This window comes from Citrus clementina, unplaced genomic scaffold (genome assembly GCF_000493195.1).
Source record: "Citrus clementina cultivar Clemenules unplaced genomic scaffold, Citrus_clementina_v1.0 scaffold_9, whole genome shotgun sequence".
NCBI lineage: Eukaryota > Viridiplantae > Streptophyta > Magnoliopsida > Sapindales > Rutaceae > Citrus > Citrus x clementina.
This window is the reverse complement of record NW_006261964.1, coordinates 26,828,845-26,850,414: the sequence shown is the minus strand read 5'-3', so window position 1 is coordinate 26,850,414 and position 21,570 is coordinate 26,828,845. Positions and strand designations below refer to the sequence as shown.

The 21,570-nt window shown below is 30.5% G+C and overlaps 3 protein-coding genes across 4 annotated transcripts; all 3 read right to left on the bottom strand.

The window, feature by feature from the left end:
- Positions 1 to 4,780: 4,780 nt before the first annotated feature.
- LOC18032014 (autophagy-related protein 3) lies at positions 4,781 to 10,205 on the bottom strand. Of its 2 annotated transcripts, XM_006421552.2 has the most exons (10): positions 9,900 to 10,205; positions 9,749 to 9,819; positions 9,448 to 9,564; positions 8,946 to 9,130; positions 8,254 to 8,339; positions 7,603 to 7,654; positions 6,969 to 7,034; positions 6,749 to 6,876; positions 5,900 to 6,002; positions 4,781 to 5,053 (listed from the first exon to the last, which is right to left on the bottom strand). In XM_006421552.2, the coding sequence occupies exons 1-9, from the start codon at positions 10,058 to 10,060 to the stop codon at positions 5,906 to 5,908; spliced, it is 963 nt and encodes a 320-aa protein (XP_006421615.1). In that variant the 5' UTR covers positions 10,061 to 10,205; the 3' UTR covers positions 4,781 to 5,053; positions 5,900 to 5,905. The 2 variants fall into 2 exon arrangements, with proteins under 2 accessions (XP_006421615.1, XP_024040753.1); XM_024184985.1 differs by lacking the exon at positions 9,448 to 9,564.
- A 2,049-nt stretch (positions 10,206 to 12,254) lies between these two features.
- LOC18031537 (ethylene-responsive transcription factor ERF039) lies at positions 12,255 to 12,992 on the bottom strand. The gene has a single exon (XM_024188350.1). The coding sequence runs from the start codon at positions 12,990 to 12,992 to the stop codon at positions 12,255 to 12,257; it is 738 nt and encodes a 245-aa protein (XP_024044118.1).
- A 6,829-nt stretch (positions 12,993 to 19,821) lies between these two features.
- On the bottom strand, positions 19,822 to 21,389 carry LOC18031851 (gibberellin 20-oxidase-like protein). Its single transcript, XM_024188347.1, is given in 4 exon segments — positions 19,822 to 20,232; positions 20,235 to 20,302; positions 20,305 to 20,414; positions 21,034 to 21,389. Coding segments are annotated over 4 exon segments (945 nt in total).
- Between the last annotated feature and the right edge of the window lie 181 nt (positions 21,390 to 21,570).

The following is a 21,570-nucleotide window of genomic DNA, read 5'->3' as shown; positions in this document are numbered from 1 at the left end:
ATTAATAATATTAATTATAAGTCTTTAGAAATATTTATTATTTTATTATGCTACCAATTAAACTTTAGTGGCTTAAAATACATGAATTAATTAACATAGGAAGAGAGGTTCTTTCATTTTCCCTTAACAATGCTACTAAGGCCTAATTTTAATGTCATAATCTTATATTTAATTATGCAACCTTTTGTTGAGTGTCTTTTGGCTTCTTCAAAATTTATTATGCTATCAATTAAACTTTAGTACCTTAAAATACATCACCTAATTAACATAGGAAGAGAGGTTCTTTCATCTTCCCTCAACCTCATCTTTTTATATTCTCTATTATCTAAAATATCTAAAATATTGGTGGATATTCTTTGAACATATATCATAATATGACACTTAAAAAAATAAAGATAAAAATATATATTAATAATAAAGATATCAGTTAATATATAATTATCTAATAAATTGGTTGAAATTAAAAAATAATTACATTATAAAATATTAAAATAGAAAATAATTATTAGATTATAAATGATTACATGTCTTTTCCTCTTTCTATTTAAATTCAACAACATGTAACATTAATAATAATTAATTATAAGTCTTGAAACATTCATTTATTTTATTATACAAACGATTAAATTTTAGTGGCTTAAAATACATCAATTAATTAATATAAGAAGGAAGGTTCCTTCATCTTCCCTCAACAATGACATTAGAGCCTAATTTTAATATCATAATCCCATATTTAATTATTCAATATTTTGTTTAGTGCCTTTTGATTTCTTCAAACTCCATAAACATTACTATTAAAAAAAAACTCCATAAACATTAAATATTTAAGATTTGTGGCATCATTATTTCTCATCTTTTTTTATTCTCTATTATCTAATATATTGGTTGAGATTAAAAAATAATTACATTACAAAATATTATATATATATATATATATATAAAGTTATGACTAGAGGAGGTGATGTGGCATCACTTATTTTCTTGTATTCTCTATTATCTAATAAATTGGTTGATATTAAAAAAAATAATTACATTACAAAATATTAAAAATAAAAAAATAATTATTAGATTATAAAAGATTACATGTCTCTTCCTCTTTCTATTTAAATTCAATAATATGTAACCATTAATAATAATTAAATATAAATCTTGAAACATTTATTTATTTTATTATGCCAATAATTAAACTTTAGTGGCTTAAATATATCAATTAATTAATATAGGAAGGAAGGTTCTTTCATCTTCCCTCAACAATGCCATTAGCGCCTAATTTTAATGTCATGATCTCATATTTAATTATTCAATCTTTTGTTTAGTGCCTTTTGGCTTCTTCAAACTCCATAAACATTAAATATTTAAGATTTGTGGCATCATTATTTCTCATCTTTTTTTATTCTCTATTATCTAATATATTGGTTGAGATTAAAAAATAATTGCATTACAAAATATTAAAAATATATATCTATATCTGTGTATATATATATATAAAGTTGAGACTAGAGGAGGTGATGTGGCATCATTATTTTTCATCTTCTTGTATTCTCTATTATTTAATAAATTGGTTGATATTAAAAAATAATTACATTACAAAATAATTACAAATACAAAATAATTATAAAATTATAAAAGATTACATGTCTCTTCCTCTTTCTATTTAAATTCAATAATATGTAACCATTATTAATAAATTAATTATAAGTTTTGAAACATTCATTTATTTTATTAAGCCAACACTAAATTTTAGTGGTTTAAAATACATCAACTAATTAATATAGGAAGGAAGGGTTCCTTCATCTTCCCTCACCAATGTCATTAGGACCTAATTTTAATGTCATAATCCCATATTTAATTATGTAACTTTTTATTTAGTATCTTTTGGTTTCTTCAAACTCTATAAATATTAAGCATTTAAGATTTGTTATGTTTGAGTTTTTTTTTATTATTTAACCAACATCCTCTTTAGAAACATTATTGTGTTTTTATTTTTTGACTTATTTAAATTTTTAGTATTGTATGCTTCATGGAGTACTCTTTTCTTCATGAGTTAAACAATGATAAAGATAGTTGGATGATAAGGGTTAGGCTTTGTAAGATGTGTGAGTCTGTTAATACCAAGAAAAATAGAGAGTTGATTAGTGTGAACATGATTGTTATTGATGAATGGTTGTGTACACTTAACTATACACATTAATATATTTTTTTAATGTTAACAAAAAAATAATAAACTTTCATAAATAACATTAGTTTTATAAGGCTGCGTCATCTTTTAAAAAAAATAATTCATATTTTTTATCAGTTTCATCGAGTGCAAAGCAATAAAAAAAGATAATACTAAATTCTTTTTTTAAAACCGCACGAAGTGCGGTTCTCTTTCCTAGGAGGTGATGTGGCATCATAATTTCTCATCTTTGTATATTTTCTATTATCTAATAAATAGAGAAATTTTCTTTTATATTTGGCTTTTCATCTTTTCATAATTAATTTGATTATTATTATACAATAACAATTATGTAAATATTTTAATGAGGCATATTCTTTGTAATAAATATCAAAGGGGGAGTGTTATGAATTTATTAAAATAAATGTAGATGTTTATAACATATTTCTCTTAATCTCCCCACTATCTCCCATTAGCAACATTTATCTTCCATATAACTCCCACTATCTCACAAAGAATTATGATCCATAATTTTTCATTAATTTCATGGAGTGATTATGTAACTATAAAAGGAGAGCTCATCTTTTTGTTTTGTACACACACAATTAGAATTAATAAAACCACTCTATAATATATTATCTCATTTTATTCTTTATCTTGCGTTGCTTCTTTATTTGTATTGCTGGCTAATAGCTTTTTTTATTTTTATAAGACTGTCTCATCTTAAAAAAAATCAATTCATTTTTTTTTTCAGTTTCATCAAGTGTAAAGTAAGAAAAAAAGATAATATTAAATTTTTTTTTCAAAGCCGCGTAAAGCGCGGTTCTATTTTCTAGTTAGGACATAAAAGAAGATCCCAGGACACTGAGGTGTCAAATGTTCAAATAATGCACATTCCATTCAAGAGAATAATGCATTAACTTATGAATAACTCTCAGATTAATTTTTACTTACTTTTTTATTCACTTTTTAATTCCCTTTTCATGGAAAAAAATGCCAAAAGAGTTTGAGATCGATTCCTACTTCAGTATGCAGGATGCTCAAAACTCTTACGACTTTTGAACTATTTTTTGACTTGTAAGAATTATCGGAACTAAATATAATTATTTGGCCTTGCGAAGTTTAGTATGTTGTGTGCTCAAATTAAATCTTAATTAATTTCAAAATAATCATGTGTCGAATTGCTAAATAAGTATAGTATAGATTATATTTTTTCTAAGGATTTGGTTGAATGATTTTCAAACTAATTTTTTTCAATTGATCACTCGAATTTAATTTTTTTTAAAAAGTAGGAACGAAAAAATCAATTTGAATGCTTGTAGGCGGTAGCATTTACCAATACCTTCTTCTTCTTCTACACCATCAGTAATAATTTTCCAGTCACTTCTAGATTTCTATCAGTTCAACTAAATTCCAATGCACCTTAAAAGCATATAGAAATATGCAAAAAAACATTATACCATGCGACTAAAGAAAATTAGAAAGATTAAACTGTTGTGGCATATGGTGGTGCTAGTTACATTCAATTAATAAGAGTAAAACGACTCGTCATAGACAAGGAGATGAGACGACGACATGTTGTCTTACTTTCAAACAAGTTAACGACAAATCATTGAAGTTATAAAATGATATACAGGTCTCTCTCAATACAAATCATTCCAATTTACACATTGATTGATGATATTGTCCCAAAAAAAAAAAAAAGGTTGATTATTGATTTTTAGCCTGAGTTAATTAGTGAATTGATTAGCAAGAACAGTTTCAGTCAATTTGAATTAAGATCTCCATTTGTGCATTTAAAAGTGCATCTAAATTAAAGTTTTGTCGGCTGTCGTGTGGCTCTCCAAAAAGTACATCACATCATATGATGCCCCCCATTTAATTTAAATTACTAAAGATGAAACTGAGAATTGATTGATAATCCACTCACGTTTGAAGCAAATAAGAAATTTAGCCTTCTCCTGCCTTTCAAAAGATGTAACGACATGTTACCTTATTTTCAAATAAATGAACGACATGTCTTTCATCGTATTTACTTGAAGACGTGTGATGAAGCATGAATTATTTGTGTGATCAATTTATTTTGTGCGAAGAAATTACATTTGGTGTGATTTATGTACTTTTGTGCGAAGAAAATACATTCGATATGATTTATGTAGTTGCTGCTTGTATAAAAGCATACGTATATTTTCTTTATAAATCATTTTATTTTATTTTATTTTTTTATGAGATAATTTATTGATGTTGAAATAATTAATAGGTGACGCAAAATTTAAGATTTTAGAGAATGCTAAAATAAATGGTATGGAATATACCACTGAATGCAGTATTCTATTAGATCCGAAATAAGAACAAGGAAGCTGGCAGAATTCCATGGTTAAAATCGCCACCATGAACAGGAATGATAAAACTAAACAAAATTAGTTTGAAGATTCAACATGATCAGACAGACGCTTCAAGAGGATCAAATCCAGTTATGGAGTGACAGAAATAAACTAATTTTATTAAAATGGTATAAAATCATGAGTTGATAAATAATAATGATAAAAAAATAAACTTTTATAATGATTAAAAATATATTTCTTTCTCTGAAATTGATTAAAGTTCGTATTATATTATAACTTGTTAAAAACATCTCCATCTTTTATTATAACTTGTTATAAACTATCCACATGGCAGCGAGTTTACGCCAGTTTGTTTAGTAACGAACATCTCCTTTTACCATAGTAGGTAACAATGCAATGATAGTTACATAACAAATCACAAATTAGCATCACTTGCAGGTGATTTTCAGTGGAAGAAGGGAAAGGTTATATACAAGAAGGTAAAGGTTGCTGTGCAATAGATCGGTCAAGAACACACCTGAAGACACTGCTTCAGTTCCATGGTTTCCGTCTGGCACAACCAACAAAAGGAATCAGTAATAAAACTCCCCAAAACACATAAGAAAAAGAAAGAAAATGTTAAGAGATGAATAACTTCAAAACAATACACAGATAAAGCACACATTCTACTTAAGGGCAACTATCTTGCATTATACAGCTAACAAATGTGATGCACCCATTGTTACTAGCTGTTCTTTGAAAAACAAATGTTAGGAAAGTAGGTCCAGAATTTCACCCCTTGATCGTCATTTGTGACCATCAAACATCAAATGCACAGGATAAATGCAAATATCCTTGAGGAAATTTAGTATGATATCAAAACTAACAGGTTTGTCAAACCACATGGGTGAGGAATTGAAAGAGGAATTCAACTTCCAACTTTTGGTTGGACAATTCACAGTTCAAGAACAAAGATTACCAACGGTGTGCTCCACATTAGGGTGCACTTTAATAAAACTTTCAGAATTAATAATCAGATGTTTACTGGTTGGTTTGGGGCTATTACCAATTATGGTGCATGTCATTCTACTAGGACGATCTAGCCATCCCAACCCTTATACTGCAAAATCGGCAGAATGGGATAAAGTGGGAGTGATCTAGGTGCTTAAATACAAATCAAGTTGAAAAGAAAAGTTCTACAAATGGCGATAGGGTGGCCCCAATTTTATGCAAGATGACAGCACCGAAGTCAAAGACAATTAGAAACTAAGATCAGCCAATTGGCACCCAGCACTAAGATACTGCCATCATGACTATCCCAGAACAGCAATGCTTTTAGGGAAAGAAAAAAAAAGATAAAAGTTATTTATTAAAAAAGAAACAGAACAAGAACAGATAAGAGTCCAATAGTAATTACCTCTAATCAATTGCTGGAGCTACCAAGATCAAAGTCCATGGTGTAGTCATATTCAATGGTTGGAATAACAGAGGCCACAAATTTCAAGAATAAGAAAAGGTACCTAGAAAGTAAGATTAAGATAAAATATGTAAACAACCAAAAGAATATGCTAGCTGGAAAACATAGTGATGATAGGCAGGAAGTAACATCGATAGAATAGGCAATAGCAGTCCAAAATTGTATACTCAATCTTTACAGTTTAACATTAGCTTTGTGGTTTTCTTTTGGTTCCTTCTTACACAATTCTGAAAAAGTAGTGAATGTATAATTCAAAACACTTTAAGATCACTCCTTTTGCTTTCTTCAAAACATTTAGCAACAACTTCCTCGGTGCATCAATTATTAAGTCATACAAGGTAAAAAATTTCTGTGTGACAGGCAGTTTCACATCAATCGCATCAGGCAGTTTCTCATGGTTTGTCACAGAGAAAACATATATTTCAAATTTGAAACAGTATTATTACATAGGGAGCATGATGCTAAGGAAAGCAAGGATGAGTCAAATCTCAGTTTTCATCTAAATGAGGAAAAACGTCTATTACTTTGCAGATTCAGACTCCCCTCCACAAGACATTAATAAATCAATAAATTTTCTTAATCATGGTTGTGTGCCACATGAGTTAATGAGCTCCTGCTTGTAAAGATCAAATTGGTAGAATAAGCCACTTTCAGGTAGTGAAGTCAGTTGAATTTTGGATTCAGTATTTGTAAAGGAGTCAGTTAAAGTTGGAAAACTTATGCTAAATATATGTATTGAAGAGCAATTTATGAATTTTCATGTAATTGAAGAGATAAGATATTTATTACTTGTCAACTTCAGGCTCTACACCACGTGACACTAGAACATCAATAATTTTCTTCATCACAGCCCCATGTCGACAAGGATGTATGGACGCATGCTTCCCCGTTAAGTGAGGATGGTCTTCAATGGTTACCTGTATAAAAGTAATTTTAGTAGGCAAAAGATGAGCAAATTCTTGTGAATTCCAAAAAGCCCTCATAAGTGCACGTAAAGGACTCCTCTCACCGTTTTACGAGCGTGGTCTTGACTAACATCTTCAAGAATAAGTTCAGTTTTCAGAAGCATCCGTGACTGTGGAGACACCAGAAAATGCTCAACAAAGTGAATAAAATTAACTCAACAACTGCATCAGTAAATCAAAACGCATATAAATCCAATACAATATCCCTAATTGAAAAAAAAAAAAAAAAGATTGGATACTCTAAAACCAACCTAAAAAAGTAATATAACAGTAAAAATCATGATAAATGACAAATGGATTATGGCTTGAGGCACAACAAGATTACTCCATGGACTGAGTAGCATTCATGGTGACATAACAAACGTTAGGCTGAATGTAAGTTGTAACTGGTGGTAAGAATCTTTTCTTTCTCTTTTTCATTTTTTCTTTTTCTATTTTTCAAAGTTCAAGTGCTGAAGCAATTTATCCTAAAATTAGTTATAAGGATCGTGTTAAATTTGCAATTAGAAAAAGTGGAAAACATATTGAAATAAACGTCATTTTTCAACTAGAATCAGAAGGCAGCCCATGCATATATGCATATTTACAAAAATAGTCCCTTGGTTATATAATAACCAAATAACTTAAAAGAAAAAAAAGGGAAAGCCACCACGAAAGGTGCAAATCAAGATAACTAACCTCATCGTATCCAGTGAGCCAGACACGGGGAGTTTGATAATATTTATCATACCTGAAAATAGAAAAAGAACGATCACATCATGAGGGTTTAAAACACCCAAGTATTACAATGGATGCACACATGGGAAAGCCATTGGAAAAGTATTATCACTGCACAAGTGTACAAATTATTGAAAATTGATTCCCAGAAGTAAGAGCCAAACAGAAAAGGGAAATCTTTTAAAGCATTTATGAAATATATAGGTATGAAGAGTCCAAACCAACAAGAATTCTCAAAATCAAAAAGTTATGGTTTCGTGGCAAAACTATGGCAATACGCTAAAGAATAAGCAACCTTTCACTTCAAGCATAACTCTAGGATTGATGTTCCAATTAAATGATATTGCAGGCTACACAATGATTTTACGTTATCAATTCCTACACAATGATTTTACGTTATCAATTCCTATAATCTAAGCATGCTTATTATATAAAAGTTAAGATTCCCAAATCCAGAAAAAAACACCAACTCATTTGCCCTAAATCCCTTACACATTTGTGCTTTATAGCAAACACATTACAATTTATTACTTTTGCCAAAAGTAAGACTCCGAAACTCTTGCACATTATCTAACATATAAAAGATGGTTAAAAATTTTTTATGCATCTTACGTGATGCTGATATCGTAAGTTCGAGTTCGGAGAATGTTATCATCATCAGGTTCATGTGCCACAAGATATGTAGATGGAAGAGTTGCCTGCATTAATATGTTAAAAAGAAAAATGATTTTCAGTAATTTCTTCAAATCAGCTAAGCAGATTTATCAAAATTTGGGCCCTCTTAAGCTACTGCATTCAAATTAAATGTTGACAACTAGACTTCAAGAAATCAAAAGCAACGTCAGATCACTCTAGGGGATGTTCCTAAAATATCACCAGGTAAAAAATCTTTAAGGTAGATTAGCCACGTATCGTTATGATTTGGACTTTGCTTCCCTCCAACAGGCCGAGGGAAGCAAATAAGTGTCACCATCCAGCGGCCTAGTGAAAGTTTACATCGACATTGTGATGAAATTGCACTTTGATGTATACAAAGTCCATAGCATGATCAGGGAAAGCAAGAAGGATCTCTTGACAAAATTCTAAAGCAAGGTGATTAAGAGAAGATGCCGGTAATCAGACATATCACATGTAAATCAAACATAGAGAGGACAGTCCAAGTATATTTAGATAACCAAAATGATTCCATGAAATCTAATACTACAAATGGGGGCCTTCATTGGATAGAAAACAAATGGTCAAACTAAAGGATTATTACTACAAGTGAGAAACCTATGACAACAACATAAATAGTAACAACATACAGGATCTGTTTCGTTTTCAATTATGCTGTCAGGTTCATTGTACTCTGCCATATCAGGAATATCTTCCTCCTCCTCCTCCTCCTCCCCCCCAAAGTAGGTAGAAATTGCTCGAACATTATTGTTGTTGCTTATTTCGACGGCCTCCATGGACGGCAAGTTGTCATCCTCATCCTCATCACATTTAGCTACACAAGAAGATGAAAGAGAGACAAGGAAGTAATCAAATATTAAATCCTGTTATGATATTAGGTAGAAATTTGCGTAAACTGAATTGTTGCCTTCACTAGTAGATGTAAATACAAGATATATAATCAGTTTCACCCCACCAAATGGTTGATTAAAAATCAACAATTACAATAAATATACAAATTACTATGTTGGAAATTCTAAAGTTTTTGATCACTCTCTAAACACATAAATTGGTTGTTATAGTATTTTTTCCACCATTTGAACTCAATGGATTGGTTCACGTATGTTCGGCTGCTGCATTCAAATTCAATACCTTTTGGTTTCCCGTGAGTCGCCAGCCAACCATCATTATCTTCATTATCAACCAAAATTTCCCCTCCAGCACCTTCATACTCTTCCTCCACCGAAGCAGCTCTTCTTAGACACGGAACTGAACAACAACATTCTCTATCCATTACTATTAACTTAAAACACTAACTCCAACTTTAATAAAACTGAAAATATGTCAAACATTAACCTCGAAATTCATATAATTAAAAAGAAAATTATAACTTAAAAATCTAATAGTGATACATACAAAAAACATAGCAAAAATAAAAATTAAATTAAATTACCGTTTCTAGTAATCAAGAACTGCTTATCCGCTGGTAAATAAGACTTCCTCTTGCTCGGCTCACCCGATTCCCTTTGGGAAAAAAAAAACTTTAATATAAAACGAATTGATTTTCATCATAATTAAAACTAAATTGATAAAATTAAGGATACCATGACCAGGTGGGGCATTTGGAGACGAGATTGTCGCCGGCGAGAACGAATTCGCTGACGCTGAGAACGCCTTTTTCTTTAAAGGCAGAGACAGTGCGGTGACTTGTGATTTTCTCTACAGTTCCCTTAAATATGCCGTAGAATTTGTGTTGAAGTTCCATGATTTTGTTAATTTAGATTTCTTTTTCAAAACTGATTTGCAGAATTTTAGTGCCAATTTGAAAACCCTAATTTTTGCGAAGGAGAGGAAAAGAATCGTTTGTTTTCGTATTAGGGAAAGGTTTGGAGTTTTCAGTATTTATATTTTGACCCCGTTGACTTACAGTTTCTCAAATTGGCACTTACAGTTAGGGATGGCAAAAATCCCCATGGGGACGGGTATCCTCGGGGATTTTCCCCATTCGGGGAGGGTATGGGGATAATTTCATACCCAATTTCTTATTCGGGGAGGGGACGGGGATGAGGTGGAATCCCCATCCCCTACCCATTTCCCCATTTTAATTTTTTAAAATTACTAGTAAATAAATTATAAAATTTAAATTATAAAATTATAAATATTGGTAAAAATAAAAAAATATCAAAATATTTATATTATTAAACTTTTAGGCCTAATTAACTAATTAAAGTCCTAAATTTTTATTTAGGACATTAAAAAGACTAAGTAGATTCTATTAGCCAAATATTTTTTTTAAATTTTAATATTCTTTAAATATTTTAAACTTAAATCTATTTTTTTATTTATTTTTAGATGTTATAATTGCCCACAGCGAATCACAATTTTAATATCTAATCTAATCTAATATAATCTAATATTTACTTTTGATTTGCTCCGATTTAACTATTGTGTTGTAAAGGGAATAGTCCACATTTATAAAGTGCCCACGCCACCATTGAAAAAGTTAATTTTGAATCTAAATTCGATTTTATTTGTAACAATTTTGTATTAAACTATTAATTTGTTCATGATAGTTTGTAAAAGAAGTTTGTATTCCTTGCATGTTGCGTTACTTACTAATTTAATGTATGTGACTTTTGTAATAGATATTAATGTAAGATATATTTCGAACAAATATATTTCGAACTTTACTTTTATTTTAATATGATTAACTCAAAATTAAAAAAAAATGTATTAGTTATTCGGGGATCGGGGACCCTCGGGGATCCCCTGTTATTATTCGAGGAGGGGATGAAGATTCTCTCAAGTAATTCTGACGGGGACGGGGACATACGCAAAATATCGGGGATGGGTACGGGGAGATCGGTCCCCTCCCCTCCCCTCCCCATTGCCATCCCTACTTACAGTATCTCATACTGAAATAAATATATGCACTTACCACTTATAGTTTTTATAATGGCATGTAACCTCTTAGTACTGTAATTTTATAATATTATTTTTATATATTTTCAGATAAAATTTAGATACTAAAAATAAGAAATATAATTTTTGATATAATCAAAAAAATTAATACTAAGATATTTTTCTTATATTTTTTGTTATTTTTAAACTTCTTTCTTTACTATAAATATATATATTTTATATTCTGAATATAAAAAATCAAGCTAATAACTTATTTAACTTTTTTCTATCAAAAAGTTATTGATTATTATAAAAATACTAGAGAGGATAAATGGTATATATTAATTTTAAAAGGAAAAACTGACCATCCTAAAAGAAAACTACAAGCAAGGTTCCTATTGCAAGCTGACTTAATCATCATTTTCTTTTGGCAATTTCTGGAGAGATAGAGACTATGGACTGCAAATTAATTCGCCTTCATTCTGTAGCTTTAACGACAAGTAACAAGTTCCTTCTTCACCTTTTATGAAAGTACATCTCCACTTTCCTTCATTAATTAACTTTTCCCAAAGTACAACTCGATGTCCAGAGTCCAGAGAATCATTTTGTTGTGCTCCAACAGAGAGATTGCGTCTTCCATTAATACAATGTACATGTAAATGTGGGATATATTGGCTCCAATTTTTCCCTGCAACCACGATTTTCTTTTCCTTGAACTCCATGCATTAATATTTTGTTGTACTTTACAATTTTTTTTAATTTAATAAACACGAGTTTTATTATTGTAATGAAAATTTATGACGATGTAACGTTGAAGGGAATGCATGATGAGACATTACTTTTATCAATGTTAATAAGAAAAATGACCTTAGCAGCAGTTTTATTTGAGAAATGATTTGCAATGACCACTGACCCATCACCAAATATCTTAATTAAAGGAATGTAGGAGGGACTACACTGGTCAAGATTTACTTTCATAACCTTGAACATACACAATTGCAAGCAGAGATTAATTGTAGTTGTGTTTTATTTCTGTCATAATCTCCCATTAGTACTAATTAATAATCCCAGCAGAGTATCTCCTCAAACTGGAACCCCATATGACCAAATTCAGCCTGTTGCCACCATGAACTGTCACAAAATCTGTTCTTACCATCATCTCCTTCAAGAGACAGATCAGGCAGATGGTCGAACCATGCACTGTCTCCTTCAAGAGACAGATCAGGAAGATGGTCGAACCATGCACTGTCACTGTCATCCGATGAAGAATGATCATGATGATCAGCAGAATTTTTATTTTCGTCGTGGCACGTTGATTGAGTATCATTATTGGCCTCAATTCTTCTTGGTGAATCAAATATAGCAGCAGCAGCAGCCTTGGCAGCCGCGGCCTGGATGTCTTTAGGAGCTGCACTGGCTGGCCGGGGTAGCTCGTCGGCTAGCTCGGGAAAATTCAGGTGAGCCGAGTGACCCTTTATTGCAAGTGCAGCAACGTCGTGTGCTCGAGCTGCCATTTCTGCTGTGGGGAAACTTCCAAGCCAGATTCTTGACTTTTTTCTTGGCTGACGAATTTCGGAAACCCATTTGCCCCAGCTTCGCATTCTAACTCCACGGTACGTTGGATATTTATTTAAAGCATTAGCGCCATTGTTGCATATTTTCTTGTTACTTTCATTCTCATTATCAATTGTAGGACTCATGAATTCCTTGTTTGCTTGCTGTGATTTTGAACTTTTCTTGCTTGTTGGGGTGCTGGAGGGAGAATATGAAGAGAAATTTTTGTCGTCAGTGTCCATGCTTTAGAAGGCAGTTAATGCCGTGACAGATCGAGAGAGAAGCATACATATATATACACTTGTGCCACCAGTGTTGAGTATTGTACATGCACAAAATGAAACAGCCTGCATGCATATGTGCTCATAAATTATTGTCGAAATTGGGACAAATGAGGTAGGGTCAGTTTTATTTTGTTATATATGGTATAGGTCCACCACCTGGCAGTGGCTTAGGATTTAGAATCTTCTTCGGCCGATTTGATTTGTTGTTTCAGGTAAAACATTTTCTGGTCTCTGGATACAGTATATGTTTTCAGATGAGTTTAAAAACCAAAGATATTTTCGAGTGCTTATTTTTACAAAAGTTTGAAGAAAGCAGTTTTCTTTTGGGGTTACTGTGGCATTACTCCTCATTAATTGTCTATTTTTAAATTATTTTTATAATTTTAAAAACTTTAATTTATTCATATTTTTATTAAGGAGACAAAAAACAATCATCAATACGCCCTCATTTTTCTCTGATCTTTTGAACAAAAATAAGGTAGCTTTAAGTTTTTCAAAATTAAGAGAAGTGATTTGATGATAATAAAATTTATTAGATAATAATCTAATTTTTTAAAAATAAAGAAATAATTCCATTAACATTATGACTAGAATTCTCAAAGATAACAACATAGGTGTGGTGGAAAATTTTTTAACCAGACATAAGAATCCCTACAGCAGACAGAATCTTTTGCTAATGTATTTGCTGTTGTCTTACAAATCCTTGAGATTTGTCGAATCCAAAGAGAATGCTTTGGAGAAATTGAGTGCTTCACTTCATAAATAAACCAAAATAACTTAGTACAAGTGTTAAGTCGATCCAAAACTAATTGAATCACACAGAGTGAATTCGACTCAACTATTAGTGGAAAAAAACCAAATACTCTGGCAAGTCGTAATCCAAAGTATAAGGCCTCAGCCTCACCCTCAGCCAAATCAACATCATCAGAGAAAACCCCTTAAACAATTCCTTCAGACATCACCAAACCATAATGGTTGCGCACAACAACATCAACATTGAATTTCATCCAATCCACAGGTGGGGGGTCCAACAGCACACTCTCATGCCTATCACTACTCAAATTACAATCGAAGCTAGTGATATCATTCATTCAAAAATTTACTTCGTTAAAAAAAACAAAAAAGGAGTGAGAGGAAGGCAAAGTCTAAAGTAATTCTTAAGTCCATTGCCTCTCCTAAATTTTAAGTTCTCAATTACAAACCTGTATTAGTTAACCTGCCTATCGAAATTCCTCTCTCCAACACCACTTCCAAACAAGGATTCAAAACTTTTCCATCCACATGAGAGAGATATACATCTATCTTCAGTAGAAAATTTAGCCTTTTTTCTGTTATTTTTCTCTGTAGTCTCTTCTTTGTATACTTGTTTTGTGAAAATATATTCTCTTCATAAACCTATATTTATGGCAGTCTTCTTTTCTACTCAAATATAAATATATGGTGGATTGGATATTTTTATTATTTTTTTTTTAATGGTATATTTTGGTTTTCTTTTGGGTGCGAGGTTGCCAAGCTTCACATAACATATACTTTTTAATATTTGGAAGATTCTGGCTATATAATTAAGAATGCAAGTGTGCAGAATCATTATTATTGCATCGATTGGAACCTGGAAGAACCGAATCCAGACATGGAGGGTTATTTATAAGAGCTAATGTGATTTAAGGTGCGTTTGAAATTGATGTTGGATAGTTGTAATTTAAAAATTATAATACAAAAATATTTGGTAAATACTAATTATTGTAATTTGAAAGAAATGTTGATATGATTTTTTACTTGTATGATAAAAAATTTATTATACCTTTAATAATTTTATCAAAATTATTTTTAAAATTTTATATTTATTACATATTATTAACTGTTATTTAATGGTTATAATTTTTTTATAATAATTATATATTAAAAATTACAACATTTTAATTTCAAACAAAATCTTAATAATCGAGAGTGTCGTGTGCACGTCATTAAATGAAGGAACATCCCTTCCCAGCACATACATTTATATATATCACTTTATTTGTGTTCTGTTTTTATGGAAATTTTGATTCTTTTACGAAGGAGGGGGCCAAAAGCTAGTACTGTACCGACAGTTTCGACAGTAATTATTAATCAAAGGACATCAGATAAAAAATCACGTGCATATTTCATTTTCTAATCTTTCAAATCTTCACATGGGTCGAGCTACGTTACAAAGGTGGTACAAAAAGGTGGTACGGTACCAAATTCTTTTATCTTTTGTGATAATATCACTATAAATTTTTATATAACCCCTCCCACTCATTTTTATTTAAAATTTACTTACATAAGTATTAAGTTAATTTTTACCTCCATCCATACACACAATTCAGTTAGCAACTTATACTATTTTATATTTATAACTTGTCATTCTACGTTGCACCTACACAATACACCGTCTTTACTATTTTGATGCTAAATCATTGATATATTTAATTTAAAACCTTACACTCTTTTTACAGGTACATTTATTGTACGAAAGCGTACTTTCTTTGTAAATCTATATTTACGGTTGTCTTCTTTTAATTTCTGTAAGATTCTAGCCGTATAATTAAGGATGCATTTGTGTAGAATCATTGCTACAATATCAAATGGAACTTGATTGGAAGAACCGGATCCGAGCGTGGAGGGTTATTTACAAGAGCTAATTTGATTCAGAACTCGAAAGTGTTGTGCGTGCATCATCGCTAAATGAAGGTATATCCTGAAAATGTATCACTAAAATATACTCTATTGTGTTTTGTTTGTTTTATGAAAATTTTGATTGTTTTAAAAAGGGGGAAAAAAAAAAGAAAAAAGAAAAAACTATTACTGTGCCGACAGTCTTGAAAGTAATTATTAATCGAAGGACATCGTATAAAAAAATGAGATACAAATTTCATTTTCCAATCTTTGGCATCACATAAATTTGCGTGGTTGGCCATCTCATTTTTTATCTACCGAAGAATGAAAAAAAATAATATCCGTACGATGCGGACGCGACTCATAATACATAGAATCCATGAACATAACATGAGCATGATTTTCACATGGAAACAAGTGTGTGCAGGGGCTGTCCGACGACTTAATTAATATATTTGTCTGTATTAACAGTTGGCATCCTCTTCGTCTTGTATTCTTTAATTTAGTCAGTTTCCCCGTGTCTGGGAAAATATGCTCTTTAAAAATATATGTGTTTATTTAATTGTAATAAATATTTTTTTAATTAATAAAATTAATGAGGTATTTTATTCAAATATAACAATAGTATAAAAGTTATAAAGCAAAATCAAATTAAATAACAAAATAAAAACAAACACAATTCATATTGGTAGTCATTTAAGAAGGATAATTTTATATTTTTAGTAGACTTTTGATACACATTGTATAACATGAGTGCAAAATTAAATAAATTCAAATTACAAGTTTAGTACATAATTACAAGTTTAGAGAGATAGAGAGATAAAGGGAGTAGAGAGTAAATTCTTAGGTATGAACACCCTTATTTTTTTAATGTGAATGTGGTTTAATAGAATTAGTTTTCAATTACTATTAAATCACATGATTTAAGAGCATGTCTGCATAAAAAAATAAGAGCGGGCATCAGTGAAGGACTATATGTATATGTATATGTATGTATGTATGCATATTACTTTTTCATGTTAAAAACTCCTTTTTTTTTCTTTTTGTTGATTGGTTGTAACTATACACGAATTTATGGAGTATTAAAAAAATACAATTAATGTTGACTCAATTTTGTAGCTCAATTTTCGTGCTTTTAAAGTAGTACTCTTAATTTTTTTTCCAAAAAAAAAGTTAATACTTATAATTATTTCTGAATTAGAAAAAAATTTATATGAGGAGACTTTTAGCCAACTAGGACAGAGGGCCCATTTGGGATTACTTTTGGGAGGTTTAAAAGTGATTTTAAAAATTTAAAAACTATTTTTAATGTTTGGTAAAAAAAATTAAAATCACTTTGGTCAAAATTAACTTCTCCTAAAGTTGATTTTGAAAAGTAGGGAAGGAATAGCTTTTACATTCTAATTTTGAGAATCAATTTTTTTTCTTTAATACAATTCCATAAATATCCTTAAAATTATTACCTAAACCCAAAATTATCCTCATTCAAATTAGAAACAAAGTCAATATTTTAATAAATTTTATTATAATTCATCAATATCAATTTGTTAGTCGAATTATTATTAAATTTGTTTCACTATATTATAAATTTAATTATTAATTGTTTTAAGAAAAAAATAAAATTAAAATCAATATATTATAAATTTTATTTTTAGTAAAAAATATTTTAATATACAATTAAAAATATTATAAGTACATATTTTTATATGTATAAATAAATTTTATCCTACATTATGTACATTTTAGTCATTTATTTTTTCTCAGTAGTTTAATAATAAAATTTAACAAACGTCGATAACTGCTTTCAAAACTCACAGTAATTTTAAAAACAAAATTTATCAAACACTTAACAGATTCTCTTCACAGCTAATTATTTTTATAGTCCAGCTAATAACAATTATTTTAAAAATTACAGTATTTCTAAATTGATCCAAAGAGTGATTGCCAATTATAACTTTTATACTATTGTCTTTGTACGATTTTAAGCTTCGTCCCGAAATCTTTATCTTTTTTTTCCCAGGAAAAAGAAAATATTGCTTTATGGGACAAAGCATTATATTAGGGTAATGTGGATTTATGTGAAAAATTATTCTCCCTCTTAATATTTCAATGAGATATGAGGAAGTTGGGCCAGTTCCTCGGCCCGAAATTTGTCCTTGGCCAACTCATCAGATGGGCTCCTGGCCCTACGAAAATTTCTTTTAATTATGCCCCTCAAATGTGACACTTGTCCCTGGATGAGTTATCGTGTGAATGATGTTTTTTATACGTGACCAACAATTTTGTCGAAAATAATTAAATATCTATTTTAAACTGTGGACCAATTATGTTGTGGCTGGTAAACATTAGTTGGCCCTCGAGTGCGTGGCTTCGACATTAAACAAGTTAAATTTCTTTGAATTTCTATTGTCAATGAATAATAAAAAGAGTACAGGTGAAATTACTCTCGCGTCTCCGCTGCATGATCAATCAATCTCATTTGTCTACAATATTATATCATAAGTGTATGAATTCATACTCACAGTAAATCCTAATTTATATAAACGTATGATGTTAACAAATTCAAAAATAAATTTAGAAAGTAATATATATATATATATATATATATATATATATATATATGAAGTCTTGGAATTATAAAAGATTGCGAGCCTCGGCCATTGTCCAGCTATGTTAGTTTTTAGTGATAAGCTTCAACCCAATTCAATTGAATAGGAAAAACATGTCGGTGACAGGAAAATTGATAGCCGTCCCTACGAAATTATTTTAGGTTTTTGGTTCTACGCATGACAAAGGAACAATGATTAAGGGATTTTACTACCTTATGTTTAACGCAAGGTACAACTACTCATATAATTGATTCGTGAGCTTCATTAAGGTTCACCACTGGTGAGAGGACTGTACCTTACGTCAAACGTAAAAGAGTAGCTCCCATGATTAAGTAGCCTTTGTGGACTAGCATAATCACAAAAACATTATTATTAAACACCAACATTTTTGTTTTGTTTTTGTCATGAGCATCAATTTAAAACTGCAGCTTGACAATGTTAAAAGAAATATATATATGCATGCTACTAGGTACATACATGAATACATATGTACACATGTTTAGAAGTTTGAATTTTAAGTACATATTTATATAGATGTGTATAAATGCTAAATCAGGGTGCGTGAGTCTTATTAGGGCATGTACGGCGCCTAGCTGCATACACATACTACAATTAATAATGAAATTAATCCAAAAAATAGATACTAGTAAATATTGGAAGGCTAATTGAGATATATTATATTACTCTTTCAAAATTATATACTGTCGATCCTAAATAATATCTCATCAGATCTCATCATCGCATCTCAAATGGCATATCACTATTAAAAACATTCCATGATTTATTGTTACTGTATTTACCTTTTTTTTTATATCACTTTAATTGTATTTATTGGTTTGTATATATGTAGCATTATTATCTATTCAAAAAAATAGATGTATGTTGTAAATCGTGGAATGCAGATGTAGATTCCACCAAATAGTACTCTCCCCATTATGTTCTTTATTGTTAACAATCTTAAGTGTTCTCTCTATTAATGTTCTTATAATTAAGAAATGTAAGTGCTCCACCCACTAATGCCTATATATTACTCTTCATTTGCTAATGACAATACACAATTCATTTTTCCTTGAAAGCATTTTGTTCTTTTTTCTTCAATCTTTGTCTCTATTTGATTTAAACATCATTTACTCCAATATTATTTTAAATAATTGCTTACATACGATTCCTTTAAATTATACCATTCATTCCCTCCAATTCATAACAATGTACATGGTTGTAATTGGACACAATTGAGTTTTTAAGTGATACACGCGGTATGCTATTCAAACCCTGCTTAAATAATGGATACGCGGAGGAAAAAAGAAGAAGCTTATAGTATAACTATACATTAACAATAATATATATATGATACATAAAAAGCAACCACATATCCACGCATTGGTTATTTTATTCATAAGCACATATATGACACGTTGAAGTTACTTAATATGCAAATAAAACAAAGTCCCATTAAAAACAAAGAAGTGATCAACAAAAATATTTGATCACTTCTCTCAATTTCATCGACTTAATTTATTTAAATTAATCATCACCCTCCATTAATTTCCTGCAAAATCTTTGACAGTAAAACCAACTTTCTCGAACTTGCCTTCCTCACTGCTTTCTCTAAACTTCAAATAATCTGCACAAATAAAGGGCTTATACCTTCTCAAGTTCCCCAAACCAACAACTTCATCAGGAGCAAAAATTCTTTTCTCATCTTCAAAACACCAAAAGAAAGCCAAAGACAATCTATTAACATAGCGCTTTAAAACAACTCTATGTTCGGATGATCTAAGCTTCCCATTACACCATGCATGCATCAAATCTCCAATGTTCACAACTAAAGTGTCTTCACAAGGGTTTATATTCATCCATTTCCCTTGCTTTGATCTCACTTGAAGCCCCCCAATTTGATCTTGATAAACAATTGTTATGCAACTCATGTCTGTGTGCATGCCTAGCCCTCCACTTCGTTTTTTTCTACGTCCTCTGGAGGTGAGTAGTTGATTATTCTCAAGTATCCATGGCAGTTTTTGACTCAGATTCATAAAATTTCTTCTGAAAATGTTCCCCCAAGCTCGTAAGAACAATCTTTACAATTGTTTTTGATAGCTCTGTCAGTTTGTTTCCATATTCTTTCAATGTCTCACTGGTAAGAAATATAAACATATACATCAATATTAAAAGTGCAAGCTCACTCTTAATTAATATACAAAAAGACATGGAGTACATTTTTTTTTTTTTGATATTGCATGAATATAAACTAAACCTTTTATATATATATATATATAGAAACAAAAAAGGACAGAGAAAACTTTAAAATGGTGGGATTTTAAAGATTTATTTTATAGTTTTATTAAACCCTACATTTTTAAAGTTTTTTTGAACTTTTTTATACTTTAAGATCTCAGATAAAAAAACTACTATATATATGTGTAGACTTGTTTAACTAGTAAAATCTCTTGAGTTAAAATAAGAGGTCTGATGTTTGAATCTTACTCACATAAATGGAGAGGAATATGCTTAGATAAAAAAATAAAATAAAATAACTGCTTCCGCCTTAATATGAATGAGATTCAAACTCGGACTTAAAAAAAATTACCAATAAAATCAACTACAACCACGACAATTTTTTCAATCTTTGCATTTGCATGCAATGAATTTATCATACAATGAATGTTATCATAGTTAATATACATATATATTCTAACGCATTGGAAAGAAAATTATTGGATCCATTTGACTAATAAAAGATAACGTGCGTTTACCTTAATTCTGAAGGTGGCTCGTCGAAGAGAACATCCACTGTAGCTTTTGCAGAAGCAAAGAATTCGGGTCCGGATACTCGAATGCTCTCAAAGAAAGGGGAAGCGATGAAATGCGGAGTGTAGGTTTTTGTCGAGGATGAAGGGCCGACTTTGAGCTTGCTCTCGTAAGGGAGGTCGAAGAGCTGATTTGAGAGGGAATGGAGTCTCCTGTAAAGGTGCTTGGAAACTCCATGGTTGGTGATGTAGAAGAAACCCCATTCTTCGCAGGCTCTAGAGAGGGAGGAGAGAGCTGATGGACTTAACGGCTGAGAAATATCAAGTACGGGAAGCTCCACGGAAGTCCAGGTTTCAGACATTATCAATTATAATTAATTTGATGCCAGTAAATGAAAATAATGAAAGTTTGTTTTTTCAGTTGAGATTGGGTGTATATGTACATACCTTGTGTTGATTATTATATATATATACACATGTTACATGTATACATTTATATATTCTTGATATGTATGTGTGTGTATATATATATAGAATAATTCT

Excerpts from the sequence above, each read along its gene's own strand:
- LOC18031537 (XM_024188350.1), bottom strand. The coding sequence starts at position 12,992 with ATGGACACTGACGACAAAAATTTCTCTTCATATTCTCCCTCCAGCACC.
- LOC18032014 (XM_006421552.2), bottom strand. The coding sequence starts at position 10,060 with ATGGAACTTCAACACAAATTCTACGGCATATTTAAGGGAACTGTAGAG. Across the intron at positions 9,820-9,899 it reads AAATGCCCCACCTGGTCATG|GGAATCGGGTGAGCCGAGCA; the intron begins GTATCCTTAATT and ends TTTTTCCCAAAG. Across the intron at positions 9,131-9,447 it reads GACTCACGGGAAACCAAAAG|CTAAATGTGATGAGGATGAG; the intron begins GTATTGAATTTG and ends CTTCTTGTGTAG.